At 32.8% G+C, this 21684-nt stretch overlaps 1 protein-coding gene across 1 annotated transcript; it reads left to right on the top strand.

The window, feature by feature from the left end:
- The first annotated feature begins 7350 nt into the window (after positions 1-7350).
- Positions 7351-8001, top strand: LOC139849826 (uncharacterized mitochondrial protein AtMg00810-like). The gene has a single exon (XM_071839448.1). The coding sequence runs from the start codon at positions 7351-7353 to the stop codon at positions 7999-8001; it is 651 nt and encodes a 216-aa protein (XP_071695549.1).
- The last annotated feature ends 13683 nt before the right edge of the window (positions 8002-21684 follow it).

Raw genomic sequence — 21684 nt, 5'->3', positions numbered from 1 at the left:
TGTGGAGGTTTGACTCTACACCCTTTTGCTTTTAGTGCAATACTTTTGATGCTAAGGTATGATGACATATAAGTGGAATTTTTGTTTAATATGTTTACTGTTTTTTTTTTTGTTGTTGTTGTTGTTTTTTTTGTGGTTTAGTTGTTAAAGATGGAGACATAAAGTACTAAATGCCATTCTGTCCTTACATAGCTGATGAACAGAGGAGGTAAATTGATTTGGCTTTTGGTTCCTCATTGTTCTTTGTTACAGATTTTGAGCCAATTTACTGCTATTATTCATTAATTGTTAATTTAAAAAGTAATTGTTGCTGCAATTATTATATTACTATGTTGCAGAGACCAAGTATAAGGTGTTAGGCCATGGCGATGGGCATAAGTGCATAATCAGTCTCGATTTTTCTCCCTTACTCGGAATGCCTACTGCACTTTTACTTCAAGTAAAATTATGCTGTTTATGCTCTATAGTTTCACCTTCTTATTTCTTTTTAACCAATAGGTGGCATAATGGGTGTGTTAGGCGGCCCAGGTGACTTGTGGTTCAGATCAAAAATTATTTATATTACTGGTCAAAATGGGTTGGGTCAGTTTGATTCAAATAACCTCTTGTCAAAAATATTATTTAGATATGATAGATATGTTTACCAGAATCATATCTTCAATAATACAATTTGATAATAATATGATTCGGGAGGTTTATTTAATTAGAAATATACCTTGGGTAAGTTTTGACCCGGTTACCTATTTTCTCTTAAGCTACATTTGATAATAATATGATTCAGGAGGTTTTTTTATTTATTTATTTTTTTGTAATCAATTTTAGTTTTCTTTTTATTTTTTTGGTAATTAGTTTAAGTTGATCTTTATAATTTGCTCTGTGTGTGTATAGATTGGTTTTGTATGTAATATGTCACATAATTTTTTGTTATTTTTTTAGAATTTAATATAAAGAATCAATATGTATGTAATATGTCAAGCTAAAACATGGGAAACCTGAAGTGAAAATCAGATAACTTGCCCGAACATGTACACGAAACCATTCCTAATACTATAAATTAATACTAAGGAAGGCAACGGGTGGGTTGAGTTCAAATTTTGTATTGTTGACGAGTCGTGGGCGGGTTAAGTATATATAATACCCATGGCGTTTAATTTCTGACCCGTTAAGTTGTGATACCCTCTTGAGAAATCTACGGGTATACAGGTTAACCAAATTACATATAGTTATCAATAATTAATCGCGGGTTTACCCGCCGGTCGTAGGTATCCATGTGCATGTATTAGTTATTATGTTTTTATAAAACCCCCGGGTTTTCCCGTGGTTCATGGTATCCATTGGTCACGCGCACCGTCTGAAAGCAAATACGTTGGTGGGTAGACGGGCTCTGATCAACAAATAAAATCATAACAAATAGCATGTGTATTTAGTGTTAGTAACATCTTATTTTATGTTAATATTATATTTTGTTTAGTATATATTTACTTAGATGTGGCAATATAGATCCATTTGTCGTTGTGAACACTCTGATTAGTTAGTTTCGCAATAGTGAGCTTTGTTGTAAAGTTTGCAACAACAATAGTAAATGCATGGTGGTTAGGGTATGTGATGAATACATGTCCTTTTGGTTCAGCATTTAGTTGAAGGTTGAAATTTTGACCTAATTATTTTTTATTGAGTCGGTTTGTGATGTTGTTGATTAATAATTCTACTTAATTGGCAGAGATAATAAAGTCAAGAAATGTAGTACAGCTTATCATCTGGGTTCAACATGCATTATCGTAATTGGTAGCACAAAGTCACAAAAAATATTCAAAATTAAAAGGTAATATTTTGGTTTTTAACTTTTGGACTTTGTGTTATACATGCATGTGACTAATATCGGTTTCTTTATTTTTATTGATCATAAATTTAATATGGGTGTCTAGATGAGTGGGTCCTAGAAGTTCTGTTTGTGAAAATGATGGTACCTCCGCAGTTTAACATAATGGGTCTTGGGTTATGACACAATCTAACAAAATGGGTCATAGAAATTCACTGAGTTACAAGGAAATAAATGTGAGCAGTTTGTATAGGGTGTCTGGAGTTTGCAGCAGGTAAGTGCGTATTTCGATCTTAATTTTTGTCAATATATTTTCGTTTCCATAGCATTAGACCAGTCCCATTTTATGAACTAATATGTCAATGCATATTATAATGAATTCCAACTGGTATTAGCATGTATTACTTCAAAGTACTAATTTATAAGATACTATCTTGATGAATGCCTTGCTGGTGAATTTCAGCAAAGTGAACGTTACTTACCATTGTGACTGATATCAAGTTTGTTACTGTTGATTCACATACGATGGTTGCAAAGTGCTTCTATGTTCATCAAGTGTGTTACAGTTGGTGGTGATGGGGCTATTGACAAACTTGTATGCTTATCTGTTATACAAGTAACAAATTACCCACTGTAAGTAACAATTGAAACATCATTCTTTAGGTTACCTGCATGTGTGGTTTTGTAAATTTGCAACTTTTTTATGGATTTCTGTATACACGTGTTTATCTAAATGTCTTTATGTCATGATTTCTTGCTTCTATTGCTTTCGCTTTGTCTTTCTTGACTTGTGTATTATGAATTACACTATTTTGGTCATCTAGATGTCCTCTTTTATATATTTTTGTTTGTAAAGAGTTAAAAAGGGGTAAACTTTTGATGGTATTTACTTGTGTATAAATATTTTCTATAATTAAATCAACATTTGAATCATGATTAATAGACTAAGCTATGGCTATTGAATCTTATCTAGTTAACTAAATAAATATATGTGGTTATGTAAAAATCTACACTTTTAGTTTAAGTCATACACAAACAACTATAACTAATCACTACTGTGAATCTAATTTCATAGTCATAGAAAAATCCTACGTTTCTCTATATGTGTCTTCTATATTTCGAATACTGGGATATCGTGTGATTTTGATTAATTAAGGTAATTTATGTACTTTTTTCATTTTATCTCAGGTCTAAATGGTGAGTAGTATACTGAGAATGAGTAATTAATCGTATGGATAACACTGCTGTTATAGGATGCCTAATTGACATGTGCATGTGAACCAAAAAATTCAATGAGACTTGCAGTTAATGAATTAGATTTTTGAGTGAGGACAAGATCATGGTCTCATCTTCAAATGGCCAACTAACATAAGTTGGTTTTGTTTGGTATTGTGGTGCCAAGGAGGGAGGCTGGGGACATTGCATGGTATTGTATGTTTTAAATTTTGGATTAACTTAGTTGCTCATTCAAGCATCTTTATCAATTCTCTATAAGGAAGCTTCTTAAATAAATTGCAATGATACCTATGATCGTGTTAGAATAACATTGTTACCATTACAACTATTAGCACAATTGTACCATGAATTTGTTTTGTTAACATTGTTTAGTATTATGATATTTAAATGGTCTTACATACCAACTTTTATCAATAATGCCGGTGATGTATTTTGTGTTTTGCTATTGTAGGATTTAGTAGCTTTAATCTATGGGTTTTGTGTAAAACAAAAATACTTACGCAGTTCACCCACAACAATACTTGTGTTATTGTCTTTATCATATCGTTAATTGATATAACATTTTACGATTCAAGTTTGTTTGTTGAAGAGTCCCCGTGCAACGCACGGGCTCTTAAATCTAGTAAATATTTAAAAGCTAAAAAGGAACTAGAAAAAAATTACAAAGCATCCATGGAGTCTTGTTAACCACACCATCGAGTCAATACGCTTACAAAAACGAGAATACAACCGATTTGAAAGCCAAAACAACAATAATATCGAAGACATGCAATATTTTTTTAACTATTTAGTTATCATTTCATCTTCAAAGTGTAGGAGATTTGAAGTTCTAATCTCGTTGGATACAAACACCTTGAAGTGCCAATACTAATCTTCTGAAAGATAATCCCTAGAAAAAGTAGCTTGGAGTTCAAGAATAGATAGCAACATCGCCAAACTATAAACATATAAAAATAATCACATAAATTAGTTTCACATAATCCCAAGAGAAAATTTAAGATGGCAAGAAAACTCTTGTGCAAATTCAACTATTTTTATAATTGAAGTTTGTCAAAACTGATAAGTCCTTGAAGCTGTATTTTTCTGTCAAAAGTAATATTTATCTGTCAAAAATGTTTTACGTTCTAAGTGTTAGATTGGATATTATTTATGTATTTATATTTTGGATTATTTAGCCCGTGTTTTATAAGGCCCGTTAGCTTATCTAATTTTCTAGGGTTAACTCTTGCTTAATCCTATTTATATGTATGTAATCAGTGGCTATAATCATTCAGAATAATATTATCCTCTTAGTACACTTTACCATGGTATCAGGCTTTTAACCTAAAAACCCTAATCGCCCAAATTAATCATTCACGGTCGCTGTACAATCAAGAAAAAAAAAAAAATTCGCCACTCTTCTTTTTTTCCTTATTTTTCTTCTTTTTTCCGCTACATCGACAAGATAACCTGTATTATTTTCAATTGATGCTTGCTGAACCTACAATTCTATATCTATATCTATATAAATATTACAAGGCTGAAGGAACTACACGTGGATACCACTATATTTGCAAAGCATTGGCACATGTATCGAAAAGCTCTAATTCATTCATTCCATTTATCCTTGAAAAGAGCTACGCGTGCATCCTCGGTAAATTAAGATCTTACTCCGTATTATTTAGTTTCTATTATTCAATCGTGATTATAATCTACAACATTGAACATCATAAATCATGTCTTTCGAGCCAAACTCCAAACAGATAAGTTCAATGGCAGCCGCCACATCCTTGTATGATAAAAATCCTTTAAATTCAGCACAGCAACAATTTTTGGCCCAATATGGCATGACCCAAAATAATTCACTAGTTAATCAACACTCACAAGTACCGATGCATTATTCTTCAAGTCCCAATTACCTATTAAATAATGAGCGAACCTCATCTTTTGGGCCCAGTAGAATTATGCAGGCCAAACATCAACAACACGTTATTGGGCCTACAGCCTTTTTCAGCGGGCCGGCTGCACCCGCTAATAGTCCATTTTCCGGTCCATTGCAACACCAGGAGACTTTTATATCGCAGGCATTTAATGCCAACACTACTCCAGACTACGGTAATTCCGGTTGGACTATGGACACTGGTGCGTCAACTCACCTCACCTCTAGCATTAAAAATTTAAGTACTGTTTTTAATCATTGCATTTATCCTTCTGTTGCTGTTGGTGACGGGAACCAAATCCCCGTTGTCAACACTGGTCATAGCGTTTTGCCTAATATTAACCGACCCCTACACCTGTCTAATGTTCTCGTTACACCTAACATTGTTAAAAATCTTATATCCGTTCGTCGTTTTGCTCGTGATAATAAAGTTTCTGTTTCATTTGACGAGTTTGATTTTTCTGTGAAAGACTACTTTACTAACCGTCTGCTCCTCCGATGTGATAGCACCGGAGATCTATACCCGTTCACGAATCCGAAACCATCCCCAGCTCATCATGCTCTCATCACCACACCCAGCATTTGGCATCAGCGTCTCAGACATCCAAGCACTGATGTTTTTCGTCATCTTATTTCTAATAATTCCATTTCATGTAATAATGCGAAGTCTCCTCCTCTCTGTCATGCCTGTCAACTTGGCAAGCATGAGACTTCCGTTTAGTAGTTCCGTATCTCATGTTACTTCTTTATTCGATATTGTTCACTCAGATGTATGGACATCACCTATTCCAAGCCTTAGTGGTTACAAATATTATGTCATTTTTCTTGATCATTACTCACATTACTTATGGGTTTTTCCGTTACACAATAAATCTGAAGTTTTCAATAAATTTACCCAATTTCGTGCATATATTAAAACTCAATTTAATTCTGAAATCAAAGCCTTTCAATGTGACCTTGGCGGTGAATTCGACAACAATCAACTTAAACAATTATTTCAAAACAACGGTATTCAAATACGCTTTTCTTGCCCGCAAACCTCCCAACAAAATGGAAAATCTGAACGCATGATTCGTACTATCAATAACTTCATACGCACCCTTCTCTTTCAAGCAAACCTACCCCCTACTTTTTGGGTCGAGGCCCTTCACATGGCCACCTATCTACTCAATCTCCTACCCTCATCCGCAATAAACCACGATATCCCTCACACACGCCTCTACAAATATCTACCCAACTACGTCACTCTCCGTGTTTTCGGTGTCTTTGCTACCCTCACCTCAATGACACTCATAAACTCGCTCCACGCTCCACCCCGTATATCTTTCTCGATTATCCATTGAATCACTGTGGATACCGATGTCTTGACCTCGCCACTCACAAAATCATTCTTTCCCGTCATGTCACCTTCGATGAAACTTCTTTCCCTTACAGCTCCACTACTACCTCCCCACCCCCATCATATGAGTTTCTCGACCCTCCTCCAAATTTATTCTCTCGCACTCTCTCAGACATATCTCCACCTCCTGTCGCCACTCCACCCTCACCTGACACTCATACTCCTCCTACCCCTCCTTCTCCTCCCACTCCCGCACCTTCACCAACCCCACCACCTCAAAACATGACCTCCACTCACCCTATGGTTACTCGACACCGCCTTGGCACCACCAAACCTGTTCAGCGTCTTAATCTCCATGTTTCCACACCTTCTCCTACACCAAAATCATATTCTAACGCCTTTAACGACCCTAATTGGCATAACGCTATGACTGAGGAATATAATGCTTTAATTAAAAATGGTACTTGGACTCTTGTGCCCCGCCCCACGGACAAAAACATAGTTCACTCCATGTGGTTGTTTAAGCACAAGTTTAATGCAGGCGGTACACTGAGCAGATATAAGGCTCGACTTGTTGCCAACGGTCGAACCCAGCAGGTTGGCATTGATTGTGATGAGACATTCAGCCCGGTTGTAAAGTCGGCCACTATTAGGACTGTACTCAGTCTTGCTGCATCTCGACACTGGCCCATTCATCAGCTAGATGTCAAGAATGCGTTTCTCCATGGTACTCTCTCTGAGACCGTCTACATGCATCAGCCCCCTGGTTTTCGTGACCCTACTCGTCCCGATCATGTCTGCCTTCTGCAGAAATCTTTATACAGATTGAAGCAAGCTCCTCGAGCTTGGTTTCAGCGATTTGCCGGGTATGCTCAGCGTGTTGGATTCTAGCACAGTAGATGTGACACCTCTTTGTTCATTTACAAGCAAGGCGTGGACACAGCCTATTTGTTATTATATGTGGACGACATCATCTTGACTGCCTCGTCTACAGGCTTTCTTCAACGGGTTATCACCTCATTACACCAGGAGTTCTCAATGACTGATCTTGGCCCGTTGAATTATTTCCTTGGCATTTCTGTCACTCGTACTCCTTCTGGTATGTTTCTCTCTCAGAAGAAGTACGCATTTGGGATCATTGAGTGTGCATACATGGTTGGTTGTAATTCTAGTCGCACACCAATCGATATTCGCACCAAATTGACCACTGCCGGTCCCCCAGTTAAGGATCCCACTTTATATCGCAGTCTTGCAGGTGCTCTCCAGTATCTCACTTTTACCAGACCTGACATCTCTTATGCTTTCCAGCAGATCTGTTTGTTTATGCATGATCCTCGAGAGCCTCATATGACTGCTCTTCGAAGGATCATTCGTTATGTCCAGGGCACTCTGGATCTCGGTTTACAGTTGTTTTCATCTAGCACTTGCTCATTGGTTGCTTATTCTGATGCCGACTGGGCTGGTTGTCCTTCTACTCGCCGCTCTACATCTGGATATTGTGTATTTTTGGGTAATAACTTGCTATCTTGGTCCTCTAAACGGCAACACACCCTGTCACGCTCCAGTGCTGAAGCTGAATACCGCGGCGTCGCAAACGCCGTTGCAGAGACATGCTGGATACGTAATCTTCTACGTGAGATCCATTGCCCGCTTTCATCTGCTACTCTTGTGTACTGTGATAACGTGTAATATCCGTGTTACATCCGTCCCCCATCGGTTGGAGAGGGGAACGAAACATGCCTTATAAGGGTGTGGAGACCTTTCCTACAATGACGCGTTTTGGGACCACAAGCGCAGTAGATCTCATGAGAACTCTGCAGTTAAGCGTGCTCAGGCGAGAGCACTACCAGGATGGGTGACCTCCTGGAAAAGTGCTCGTCGTGTGTGGTTGCCAAGAAAAATCCGTGCGCCTACGGGCAAAGCGGACAATATCATGCTACGGCTCTGATACCATCCGTAACATCCCAGGTAACACGTTCCCCGTAGCATGATATTGTCCGCTTTGCCCGTAGGCGCACGGATTTTTCTTGGCGACCAAACACGACGAGCACTTTCCCAGGAGGTCACCCATCCTGGTAGTGCTCTCGCCTGAGCACGCTTAACTGCAGAGTTCTCATGAGATCTGTTGCGCTTGTGGTCCCAAAACGCGTCATGCTAGGAAAGGTCTCCACACCCTTATAAGGCATGCTTCGTTCCCCTCTCCAATCGATGTGAGACGGATGTAACACGGATGTTACAATTCTCCTCCCAATGGGACACATCGTCCTCGCTGTGCACGTCTGGTCCGGGGCCTGGCTCTGATATCAATCTGTGACACCCCAAATAGGGCCTGGGGTATTTGTGTCTAATTATATCAAATCAAAGTTGTATAAACGAGAACGACTCTACATGAGACGTTTTGTTAAGTTTTGCAGCGGAAATTAAATATGTCTTTAATTGATATGATATGTAATGAAGACTCCAAGCATAGCAAGCAATCATCATCAAAGCAGTAGATATACAGCGGAAGCAATATTTAAGTACATGAGAATAAACATGCTTAAAAAGTCAACACGAGGTTGAGTGAGTTCATATGTTTGTCATAAATAATGATTTAAGTAATAGATATAGACCACAAGATTTAATAAAGTAGATCTCGCAGATCCAAAAGTTATGCCAGTGCGTGATATTTAGACTAAACGTTCAAGTTTGCCCCGTGACAAGTTGTTCTGTCCTTGTCGGTTTAATTTCATTATTGAGTAATACAAAGACTTAGTCAAATGTATCGGGGACGTTACTCCCGATAGGCCTATCCCCAATAATTAAGAATGCCGCAGCAATTAAAAATATCACTGTAGGGACTTATTCGGACATAGCCGGGTATAGCATAGTTTTAACAGTTGGTACTGATATTTAGACTAGACTTTCAAGTTTGCCCCGTACAAGTTATCGTTTATACTTGCCGGTTGGGGACTTGCTGGTCATAGCCCAACATATCACAGTTTAATAGTTGGTACTGATATTTAGACTAGACTTTCAAGTTTGCCCCGTACAAGTTATCGTTTATACTTGTCGGTTGGGGACTTGCTGGTCATAGCCCAACATATCACAGTTTAATATTTGATACGTGTAAAACAGTTATAAAAGTTGCGCATGTATTCTCAGCCCAAAAATGTAAAGAGTAAAAGGGATCATATGAAACTCACGATACGATAGTTTGTATGATATACGTATGAAAACACTTGAACAAGTACAGAGATGTCCTCGGATTCACGAACCTATATCAAGTTTATATATTAACACGTATAATCGTAATCGAACACGTTTATATGTATTATTATTAATAATATGTTTGTTGTGTTGTATGTTATCTTAAAATAGTGAATTAAATATATTTATAGGATATATTTTAAATAAATAAGCAATGTTTATTATAAAAATATAAACATAGTTATATTATAAGTTAAAATAATATTAACAGTTATAAATGAAAATTGTATCTTTTTATGATAATGATAATAATAACTTAAATGAAATTTTAATAAGGATTATAAATTTAATTAAAATGATACTTTTAATAAGATGGTAACAGTAATAATAATGCTAGTAGTAAATATGATAATAATAATCGTAATAATAATACAGTTTTAATAATAATAAAATGTTATATGTAAATAATAATATTAATAATAACAATAATAATACTAAATGACACTAATACTTAGTAATAATAATACTAATAATAATATTAATGCTTAATAATAACAATAATAATAACAATAATAACAATAATAATAATAATAATGAGAAGGAACTACCTTATTCCAAAAAAATTGCCCAAGACGGGACTAGAACCCGTGACCTCTCGCACACTCGAACCAACACTTAACCATCCCTCTATGTCTGTTTATCTGTATTAAATCCTTTCCAATTCTTTTTAACCCGTATAGCTTTTATTTCTAGTTTTAGCTTCTTCTTCACAAACCACTCGACCAGAGAGCATCAACAATCAACATATTCGATTTAGTTTCCATAATTGAAACAGAAAACGACTTGAAATTGGGATTTTAATTTATCAGACACGAAAAAATAAAAATAAAAATAAACCGTCGCTGTTTGAACCTCAAGAACTCATTTGTTGATTTTGAATTTGGAACCGTTTCAGGATATAATTACTAAATGAAATAGGTAGTAAATTGTTTTTAGAAACTTCGTGAATCATCAATCGATTCAGAAACCTTCATACGAATTCGAATTTCTTCATGAACACCTTCGTTGACTTTTTATTTTTGAACTTTGACTTCGAAATTAAGACTCGATAGATTGAATTGGGTTTTGAAACTTTGCAGATTGTTTGAGTAAAGGAATTCTAACATGATGGCATTTATAGATTTTTAAAATTTATTTGATTTTGAATTTTGGTAATTTAAGTCAAGAATAAGGGGTATCGTGTTTTCTTTATTTAAGTTTCTGTTTTAATTTCCACGAATGCATGTAGAAGATAGCATTATTTAAAGATAGAAATCGTGAGCTAGTAAAGATGATTTGTTTTGTACTGAATTGAATTGGACGTATATCACTTTACAGACAGGATTTTCAAATATAAAAATTAAAGCTCGATCATGATCAATTAAAGAATTAAACAGATTAAAAAGCAGTTTACCTAATTTGGGTATCTGATGTATGTCGACTGGATTAGCACAACAGATAACACATTTTTCTTTTATTATAAATATAATAAAAATAATAATAATGATAATAAAATTAATAATAATAATAATGTCAAAATAATACTAATTAATAATAATTATATTTATAATAATAATACTTTTAATATTATTAAGAGTAATAATAATACTAATAGAATTAATAATAAAAATAATACTTAATAATATTAATAATAGATGTAATAATAATATTAGTGATAATAATAATAAGTTGTATAATAACAAATAATAGTTTTTAATAATAATGATTTTTAATGATAATTGTAATAATAATATCTAATAACAGTACTAGTAATAATAAAGATATAACAAATTAGATGTTTCAGTTTTTATATCTATATACTATATATTATGATAATATTAATAATACTGATTTTAGTATTAATATTAACATTAATATTAATAATAAAGTAATAATAATAATATTAATATTATAACTATATTTTCAACTTGTAATTTTAATATATTAATATTATAAGTTATTAATTATGTAATATATATTACATATTTATTTACAAGAATTGTTCGTGAGTCGTCGAAAATAGTCGAAGTTAGGTTTAAATTTAGTCGGAAATTTCCGGGTTATCATAATCTGTGACACCCCCAAATAGGGCTTGGGGTATTCGTGTCTAATTATATCAAATCACAGTTGTATAAATGAGAACGATTCTACATGAGACGTTTTGTTGAGTTTTGCAGCGGAAGTTAAATATGTCTTTAATTGATATGATATGTAATGAAGACTCCAAGCATAGCAAGCAATCATCATCAAAGCAGTAGATATACAGCGAAAGCAATATTTAAGTACCTGAGAATAAAAATGCTTAAAAAGTCAACACGAGGTTGAGTGAGTTCATAGGTTTGTCATAAATAATGATTTAAGTAATAGATATAGACCATAAGATTTAATAAAGTAGATCTCGCAGATCCAAAAGTTATGCCAGTGCGTGACATTTAGACTAAACATTCAAGTTTTCCCCGTGACAAGTTGTTCTGTCCTTGTCGGTTTAATTTCATTATTGAGTAATACAAAGACTTAGTCAAATGTATCGGGGACGTTACTCCCGATAGGCCTATCCCCAATAATTAAGAATGCCGCAGCAATTAAAAATATCACTGTAGGGACTTATTCGGACATAGCCGGGTATAGCATAGTTTTAACAGTTGGTACTGATATTTAGACTAGACTTTCAAGTTTGCCCCGTACAAGTTATCGTTTATACTTGCCGGTTGGGGACTTGCTGGTCATAGCCCAACATATCACAGTTTAATAGTTGGTACTGATATTTAGACTAGACTTTCAAGTTTGCCCCGTACAAGTTATCGTTTATACTTGTCGGTTGGGGACTTGCTGGTCATAGCCCAACATATCACAGTTTAATATTTGATACGTGTAAAACAGTTATAAAAGTTGCGCATATATTCTCAGCCCAAAAATGTAAAGAGTAAAAGGGATCATATGAAACTCACGATACGATAGTTTGTATGATATACGTATGAAAACACTTGAACAAGTACAGAGATGTCCTCGGATTCACGAACCTATATCAAGTTTATATATTAACACGTATAATCGTAATCGAACACGTTTATATGTATTATTATTAATAATATGTTTGTTGTGTTGTATGTTATCTTAAAATAGTGAATTAAATATATTTATAGGATATATTTTAAATAAATAAGCAATGTTTATTATAAAAATATAAACATAGTTATATTATAAGTTAAAATAATATTAACAGTTATAAATGAAAATTGTATCTTTTTATGATAATGATAATAATAACTTAAATGAAATTTTAATAAGGATTATAAATTTAATTAAAATGATACTTTTAATAAGATGGTAACAGTAATAATAATGCTAGTAGTAAATATGATAATAATAATCGTAATAATAATACAGTTTTAATAATAATAAAATGTTATATGTAAATAATAATATTAATAATAACAATAATAATACTAAATGACACTAATACTTAGTAATAATAATACTAATAATAATATTAATGCTTAATAATAACAATAATAATAACAATAATAACAATAATAATAATAATAATGAGAAGGAACTACCTTATTCCAAAAAAATTGCCCAAGACGGGACTAGAACCCGTGACCTCTCGCACACTCGAACCAACACTTAACCATTCCTCTATGTCTGTTTATCTGTATTAAATCCTTTCCAATTCTTTTTAACCCGTATAGCTTTTATTTCCAGTTTTAGCTTCTTCTTCACAAACCACTCGACCAGAGAGCATCAACAATCAACATATTCGATTTAGTTTCCATAATTGAAACAGAAAATGACTTGAAATTGGGATTTTAATTTATCAGACACGAAAAAATAAAAATAAAAATAAACCGTCGCTGTTTGAACCTCAAGAACTCATTTGTTGATTTTGAATTTGGAACCGTTTCAGGATATGATTACTAAATGAAATAGGTAGTAAATTGTTTTTAGAAACTTCGTGAATCATCAATCGATTCAGAAACCTTCATACGAATTCGAATTTCTTCATGAACACCTTCGTTGACTTTTTATTTTTGAACTTTGACTTCGAAATTAAGACTCGATAGATTGAATTGGGTTTTGAAACTTTGCAGATTGTTTGAGTAAAGGAATTCTAACATGATGGCATTTATAGATTTTTAAAATTTATTTGATTTTGAATTTTGGTAATTTAAGTCAAGAATAGGGGGTATCGTATTTTCTTTATTTAAGTTTCTGTTTTAATTTCCACGAATGCATGTAGAAGATAGCATTATTTAAAGATAGAAATCGTGAGTTAGTAAAGATGATTTGTTTTGTACTGAATTGAATTGGACGTATATCACTTTACAGACAGGATTTTCAAATATAAAAATTAAAGCTCGATCATGATCAATTAAAGAATTAAACAGATTAAAAAGCAGTTTACCTAATTTGGGTATCTGATGTATGTTGACTGGATTAGCACAACAGATAACACATTTTTCTTTTATTATAAATATAATAATAATGATATTAATGATAATAAAATTAATAATAATAATAATGTCAAAATAATACTAATTAATAATAATTATATTTATAATAATAATACTTTTAATATTATTAAGAGTAATAATAATACTAATAGAATTAATAATAAAAATAATACTTAATAATATTAATAATAGATGTAATAATAATATTAGTGATAATAATAATAAGTTGTATAATAACAAATAATAGTTTTTAATAATAATGATTTTTAATGATAATTGTAATAATAATATCTAATAATAGTACTAGTAATAATAAAGATATAACAAATTAGATGTTTCAGTTTTTATATCTATACACTATATATTATGATAATATTAATAATACTGATTTTAGTATTAATATTAACATTAATATTAATAATAAAGTAATAATAATAATATTAATATTATAACTATATTTTCAACTTGTAATTTTAATATATTAATATTATAAGTTATTAATTATGTAATATATATTACATATTTATTTACAAGAATTGTTCGTGAGTCGTCGAAAATAGTCGAAGTTAGGTTTAAATTTAGTCGGAAATTTCCGTGTTATCATAGTACCTACCCGTTAAAAGAAATTTCGTCCCGAAATTTAGTTGTTGCCATCAATCGGCGTTGATCGTACATAGACGATGATATTTACGTTTTATTTGGTCTTCACGTTCCCAGGTATGTTCAGGGCCTTGTGTGAATTCCAACGGATAGAATATTGTTTTGTTTCAAGCGTTTTAGTCATACGAACCATAATTTCTATAGGTTCTTCTACGAAGTGCATTTTTTCATTAATGCAGAGATCATTCAAAATGATGATGTTATGCAAGTCATTTCAGTAAATTGGATACATGAAATGTGTTATGAAAAATATTGAGCTCATTTAAAACCTTGAGCGTTTATGCTGCAATATTAGGGCAGACAAAACAGAGAGGAGTTCATGAAAATCATAGTCATGAAATTTGATAGAGATCGTCATTCTTTACAGCAAGAATGATGAATTAGAGTTTTATCGACATTAAATAATATGGATAAGGTAATTCGATTATAGAAAGAGTATAAACGAAGCTATCGTAAAAGAGTGAATGAGAAAATTAAATGTTCGCCTTAACTTTTGACGTAGTTACGATTGATTTCCGGATTTCAAGGAATTAAAGAAATCTTCGAAATCTTTATAAGATTTGATTCTCCGGTAATTACGAAAATTAGGATTTTCTTTAATTAAATGCGGTGAATTGCCTCGATTGATGTGTCTGGAATTTTGCTATAAATTAGCTTCTTCCGTTTTATTATCTTCACCACTTCTATACTTTCTTTCTCAATTCATACTTCCAAAAGTTTTGTTAATATGCTCAATCCAGTTCTTGTTCTTGACCTTATATTGGTTATCGCCACAATCTTCTTTCTTTTCCAACTTCTACCAGAGGAGTCTGTTTACTTCTATTATGCTCTAGTATTTATCGTATTTTTAGTTCTCCCGTGTCTTTATATTGCTATACGCATTGATATACACGGTTTGTAATTTCGGTGTCATTATCGGGCTTTATATTTTCCCTTATATGTCGGAGCTCTTTGCCTTTTTATTCTCCTCTCGACTCTAAGTAAAGCGAGTAATGGTCCAGAATTTGTAGGTATGGAGTTTCGAATGAACCTACTGTTCTAAGCGTAATATCACAATTTGATTTGATAAATTACCAGAATTACTGAGAATAGAACTATCAAGAATATATTTTCTTGATATGTTCAGAGTTTAAGTAAAATGTAAGAGTCGTGTAACATGACAAATGATGATCATAAAATCTATGAATCATCATCTTCCATTAAAAATTTAGCATGACTTACTGTAATATAATCAAGTTGGCCTGACGTCATTATATTATACTAACTCATGCTTCAATTCCCAACACTACTTCAAATCATTCATAATTTAAACTTAAATTTTACATAATATAGAAACTAAAACAGTTTCCTTTATGATGTGATAAAGATATCGCAAGGAGACAATTAATTGCGGACAAGAATCGTTATGAAGATATCTTCAGAAATATAGAGGATATTTATAACGAAGGATACGATGATATCTTAGAATTTCTAAGATCCAATGATGAGGAAAATTCTTCTGTTTCCTCTGCATTTAATGCTACCATATCTGAATCATTGGTTATCAATCCGAGATGGTTTCAAGAAATTCTACTTTTTTAGATGATTAAACGCTTATTGTAATCGTCAACGGATCTAATGGTTAACGAATAGGCGTTATTGATTTTAAAAGTGATGAATGATAATTTCAGTGGTTTGATGTGATAATTCATTGCAGAATACGAATGAATATAATTCATGAATGTAGTAATCTTTAGGAAGATAACACCTGCTAAAGCTTTACTTGAATTCTGATATGTTAATTTCAGAATGTGTAATTAATTTTGTATGAAGATGATTGTGTTTCATTGTGAAGGTAGTACGTATAATTAATGATCTATGAATCGAAATTGAAGAATGTACAGTGTATTAATATGAGATGTAAATATTTCTCGGGTTTTACCTACCCGTTAAAATATTTTCACAATTAACAGTTTGTACAAAAGAATTACAATCTTTATGAAGATATACGTTCATATATATTTCTCAGATGTAATCATGGGTTTAATGAGTTAATATAAGATTAAACTCGTTTGATTTACGGTTGAAACGAGAATAAATAATCTCCAAAACCTTAGAGATTTCATATTTGTCGCGGAATATTTCACTAATGAAGTTATGAATCAATACTTCATCGTTCATTATTGTTGATACACTTCGGTATATGAAGTTGGTGCTCGTGGAATTCTTGTGAAATTCGCAAGACACGAATGATGTTTTTCTAAAAAGTTTCGAGTATATCGAAAATGAAAGTATACAATCAAACATGTATTTGAATAATACACTTAGTTTATTATGAAATGGAGTTTATTGTGCTGAAGCAGTGATTAATGATTGTTAAGTCATTAACGAAGGAGGTACATCATAGCATATTAGTGATATGAATTAACCAAGTAGTACATACTAGTTAAGATTCTCACGTAATTGCTTAGTACGATAAGATTTATTATTGTTCCAAATCATATATATATATATATATATATATAAGGTATATAATTCTTCACGAAGAATGAGTCAATACATCTTAACTCTTTATTGCTAATATTCCTTGGTATCTTTGGGGCGTATGATGTTGATATCCGAGGTACTGAGTGTGATGTTGAGGCGTGGGATGCAGATGTTGTTGTTGATGAAGCTGATGCTGATGGTACTGGTTATGCTGCTGGTGCAGTTGATGCTTGTAGATATCGCACCGTATTCTCCAGTGCCACCACTCGAGCGTGAAGCTCGTTGACTTCTTCTACTATCCCGGGATGATTGGCGGTTGGAAACTTTTATAACTTTGTGTATCAATCCTTGAATAAAACCAAGAATTAATAAAATGAGTTAATTGTCGTTACAATTAACTATATACCAAGGAATAAAGGAAGCACTTAAATATAATTCGACTTTGAAAATCAACTTTTATAATTTTCGCTTGTTTGTTCAAGTATTACAATCTCAGGAAAATTATTTGTATACTTATATTACTGACTTAACTATTTATTTCAAATTTTGTTTTGTTTTATGTATATATTCAGAATTAAATATAAAAAAATAGTTAATAATTCTAAAAATAATTTTTACATCATTTTTAATTGTTTTCCAACTGTTTTCCTTCAGTACATATAGTTCTCATTATTTAAAAACCTTTTATCTCTATTTATATGTATTTACATATAATTACCGAAACAATGATAAATAGAAAATAAATATATAAAATGATAAATAAACCAAACATTCAGTTCCAGAAATGTTTTTACATCATGTGTGACACTCGAAATTTATTAGATCAGTTATATAAATTCATTTAATATTTATTATGCATTTACATGTATTTACCGATAATTTAATAATTCGTTTTTAAATATAAATTAATATAGTTTCCGAATATATAAATCATAAAAATAATTTTTATAACCATTATGATACTTTATACTAATTATCATGTATTTATTTTATTTATTTATAATTAAATTGAATTTAATTTGTATTTAACAATCGGCTAACATAAAAACATAATAAAAACTGAAATAAAACTGTAAAAAAAATATAGAGAACTTACACAAAAAAATTTTCCAGAGATTTGAGAGAGAATTCTTCAAGTTTTTGGTGTACAAATTTGTGAACTAGGCTATGGTATTTATAGTTACAATTTTTGGTAAAGAGAAAATAAAAAAATACAAAAGTTTATAAAAATAACTAGTGTCTTGTAAAAAAAAATTAAAAGTATTTATGGCCAGCCATGCCATCATTTCAAAATATAAATAAATAAAAGTAAAATTAAAAGTAGGAATAAAATAAATAAAAGTGGATCTAGATCTAGTTTATATATAAAAAATACTTTTTTTTACAATCGGTCGAAGCCCATGATGGGGTGTTTATATTTTTTTTTATAAAAACAGAATATTTATATTTCATAGTTCTAAAAATGTTAACTAAATTAATTTCTATTTTTATTTAATTATTAAATACGAATTTTGATAAATATAAATATATATTCGGTATTTATAAAATTATAAATACTAAATGTGGTTTTTATTTAATTAAATTATTACTTTATAATTTTATTAGTTTTATATATGTTACTACATTTATATATACTTGTATTTATTATATAGTTAATTGTATAATATATTAATAAAAAAAAAGTAATATAAGTATTTTATAAGTAATCATGTTATGACATAATTTTAATTTTTTTATAAAAATTATTACGCGTATGTTGTTGAATAAAATTTATTATTCGTTTAACATTCGTTAATTTCGTATGTTATATAACGACCTTTTATTCATACTTAGAGTTTATTCATTTTACTTAAATCTTTTGTTCGGGCATTATATAGATGGAAAGAAAAAAAATGAGGGTCGTTATAGTACCTCCCCGTTAATGAAAACTTCGTTCCGAAGTTTTAAGTGGAGTTCCCGTCTGCTTCATCAACAGTTGGGAAGAGATGGGGGTATTTCCATATCATTTGGTCTTTGCGTTCCCAGGTATATTCGGGACCCCTTCGCGAATTCCAATGAACTTTAACAATAGGTATGTTGCTCTTATGAGTCTCTTTGACCTCTTCTTTCATAATCTCTATAGGTTCTTCGACAAAGTGCATTTGCTCATCAATGTGGATATCATTCAAAGGAATAACAAGAGTATCTTCGGCGAGACACTTTTTCAGATTTGAGACATGAAACACATCATGTACTTGACTTAGTTCAGCTGGAAGTTCTAATCGATATGCAACGGGACCGATTCTTTGAATAACTTTGAAAGGTCCAACATAACGCGGACTGAGTTTACTTCGTTTACCGAAGCGGATAACACCTTTCCAAGGAGATACTTTCAACATAACATTATCTCCAACTTGGAATTCTAACGATTTTCGGTGAGGGTCGGCATAACTCTTTTGTCGACTACGAGCAGTTTCTAAACGCTTCTTGATTTGCACGATCTTTTTGGAAGTTTCATGAATAAGTTCAGGACTAGTTAATTGTCTGTCCCCGAGTTCATCCCAACATAATGGAGATCTACATTTGCGACCGTATAAAGCTTCGAATGGTGCAGCTTTAATACTAGAGTGATAGCTGTTGTTGTAAGAAAACTCGACTAAAGGTAGGTGTTTATCCCACCCTTTACCGAAATCGATAACACATGCTCGTAGCATATCCTCCAAAGTTTGGATAGTTCGTTCACTTTTACCGTCCGTTTGCGGATGATAAGCTGTACTCATGTCGAGTCGAGTTCCAAGAGACGCTTACAAGGATTTCCAGAAATTGGAAGTAAATCGACTATCGCGATCCGAGATAATAGAAGTAGGGACACCATGACGAGTAATAATCTCTTTAACATAGAGTCGAGCTAACTTTTCCATTCTGTCAGTCTCTTTGATTGGTATGAAATGTGCAGACTTAGTGAGACGATCAACTATGACCCAAATCGTATCATTGCCATTTGCAGTCTTAGGCAATTTTGTGATAAAGTCCATAGCTATACCATCCCACTTCCACTGTGGAATATCGGGTTGAGTTAGAAGACCAGAAGGCTTTTGGTGCTCGGCTTTGACTTTCGAACAAGTAAGACACTTACTCACATAAGTAGCAATGTCGCCTTTCATGTTGGGCCACCAGTAGAACTCTTTCATATCCTGATACATTTTATTAGGACCGGGATGAATAGAATACCTAGTCTTATGTGCTTCATCCAAGACTAGTTCACGGAGATTACCATAACGAGGAACCCAAATTCGATTACCAAAGTATCTTGTACCATTGGACTTAACTTGCAGTTGGTTTTCGAAATTTATAGGTCCTTCTCCTTCGATAAGTGTAGGTTTGATAGCTTCAACTTGAACTTCGCAGATTCGAGAGATGAGATTCGATTTGATCTTAAGATTCAAGGCACGAACACGCCTAACTTCGTCCTTTCGACTTAGAGCATCGGCAACTACATTTGCCTTTCCCGGATGATACTTTAGTTCACAATCATAATCATTTAACAATTCGAGCCATCGTCTCTGTCTCATGTTTAGCTGTTTCTGATTAAAGACATGCTGAAGACTCTTATGGTCGGTGAATATCGTAAACTTAGTACCGTATAGATAATGTCGCCACATCTTCAAAGCGAATACCACATCACCTAACTCCAAATCGTGTGTGGTGTAATTAACTTCATGTTTCTTTAATTGTCAGGAGGCATAAGCGATAACCTTCTTGCGTTGCATTATAACACAACCGAACCCTTGTTTCGAGGCATCGCAGTAGACAACAAAATCGTCGGAACCTTCAGGTAAAGATAAGATCGGAGCAGTGGTCAACTTCTCTTTCAGAATCTTAAACACAGACTCTTGTTCTTCGGACCACTCGAATTTCTTCCCTTTGTGAGTTAACTTGGTGAGAGGCTTTGCAAGAAGAGAAAAATCTTTAATAAATCTTTGGTAGTAACCGGCAAGTCCCAAAAATTGGCGAATATGCTTCGCAGTCTTTGGCACTTCCCAATTCTGAACAGCGGTGATTTTAGCGGGATCGACATGTATTCCATTACTATCTACAACATGTCCAAGGAATTGTATGGTTCTAAGCCAAAACTCACACTTAGAAAATTTTGCGTAGAGTTGTTCTTTTCTTAAGAGTCCAAGAATCAATCGTAAATGTTGCTCATGTTCTTTCTCGCTTTTAGAATAGATCAAGATGTCGTCGATGAAAACAATAACAAATTTATCAAGGTAGGGCTTGCAAACACGGTTCATAAGATCCATAAATACGGCTGGAGCATTGGTTAAACCGAAAGGCATAACACAAAATTCGTAATGTCCGTATCGGGTGCGGAATGCAGTCTTAGGAATGTCGGACTCCTTGACTCTGAGCTGGTGATAACCGGATCTTAAATCAATCTTAGAATAAACGCTTGACCCTTGAAGTTGGTCGAATAGATCATCAATGCGAGGTAACGGGTAACGGTTCTTTATGGTAAGCTTGTTGAGTTCTCGGTAATCAATACACATTCTCAACGTACCATCCTTCTTTTTGACAAATAAGA

Source organism: Rutidosis leptorrhynchoides, chromosome 5, assembly GCF_046630445.1.
Source record: "Rutidosis leptorrhynchoides isolate AG116_Rl617_1_P2 chromosome 5, CSIRO_AGI_Rlap_v1, whole genome shotgun sequence".
In the NCBI taxonomy this organism is placed as follows: Eukaryota; Viridiplantae; Streptophyta; class Magnoliopsida; order Asterales; family Asteraceae; genus Rutidosis; species Rutidosis leptorrhynchoides.
This window is presented reverse-complemented; position numbering and strand designations above follow the sequence as displayed.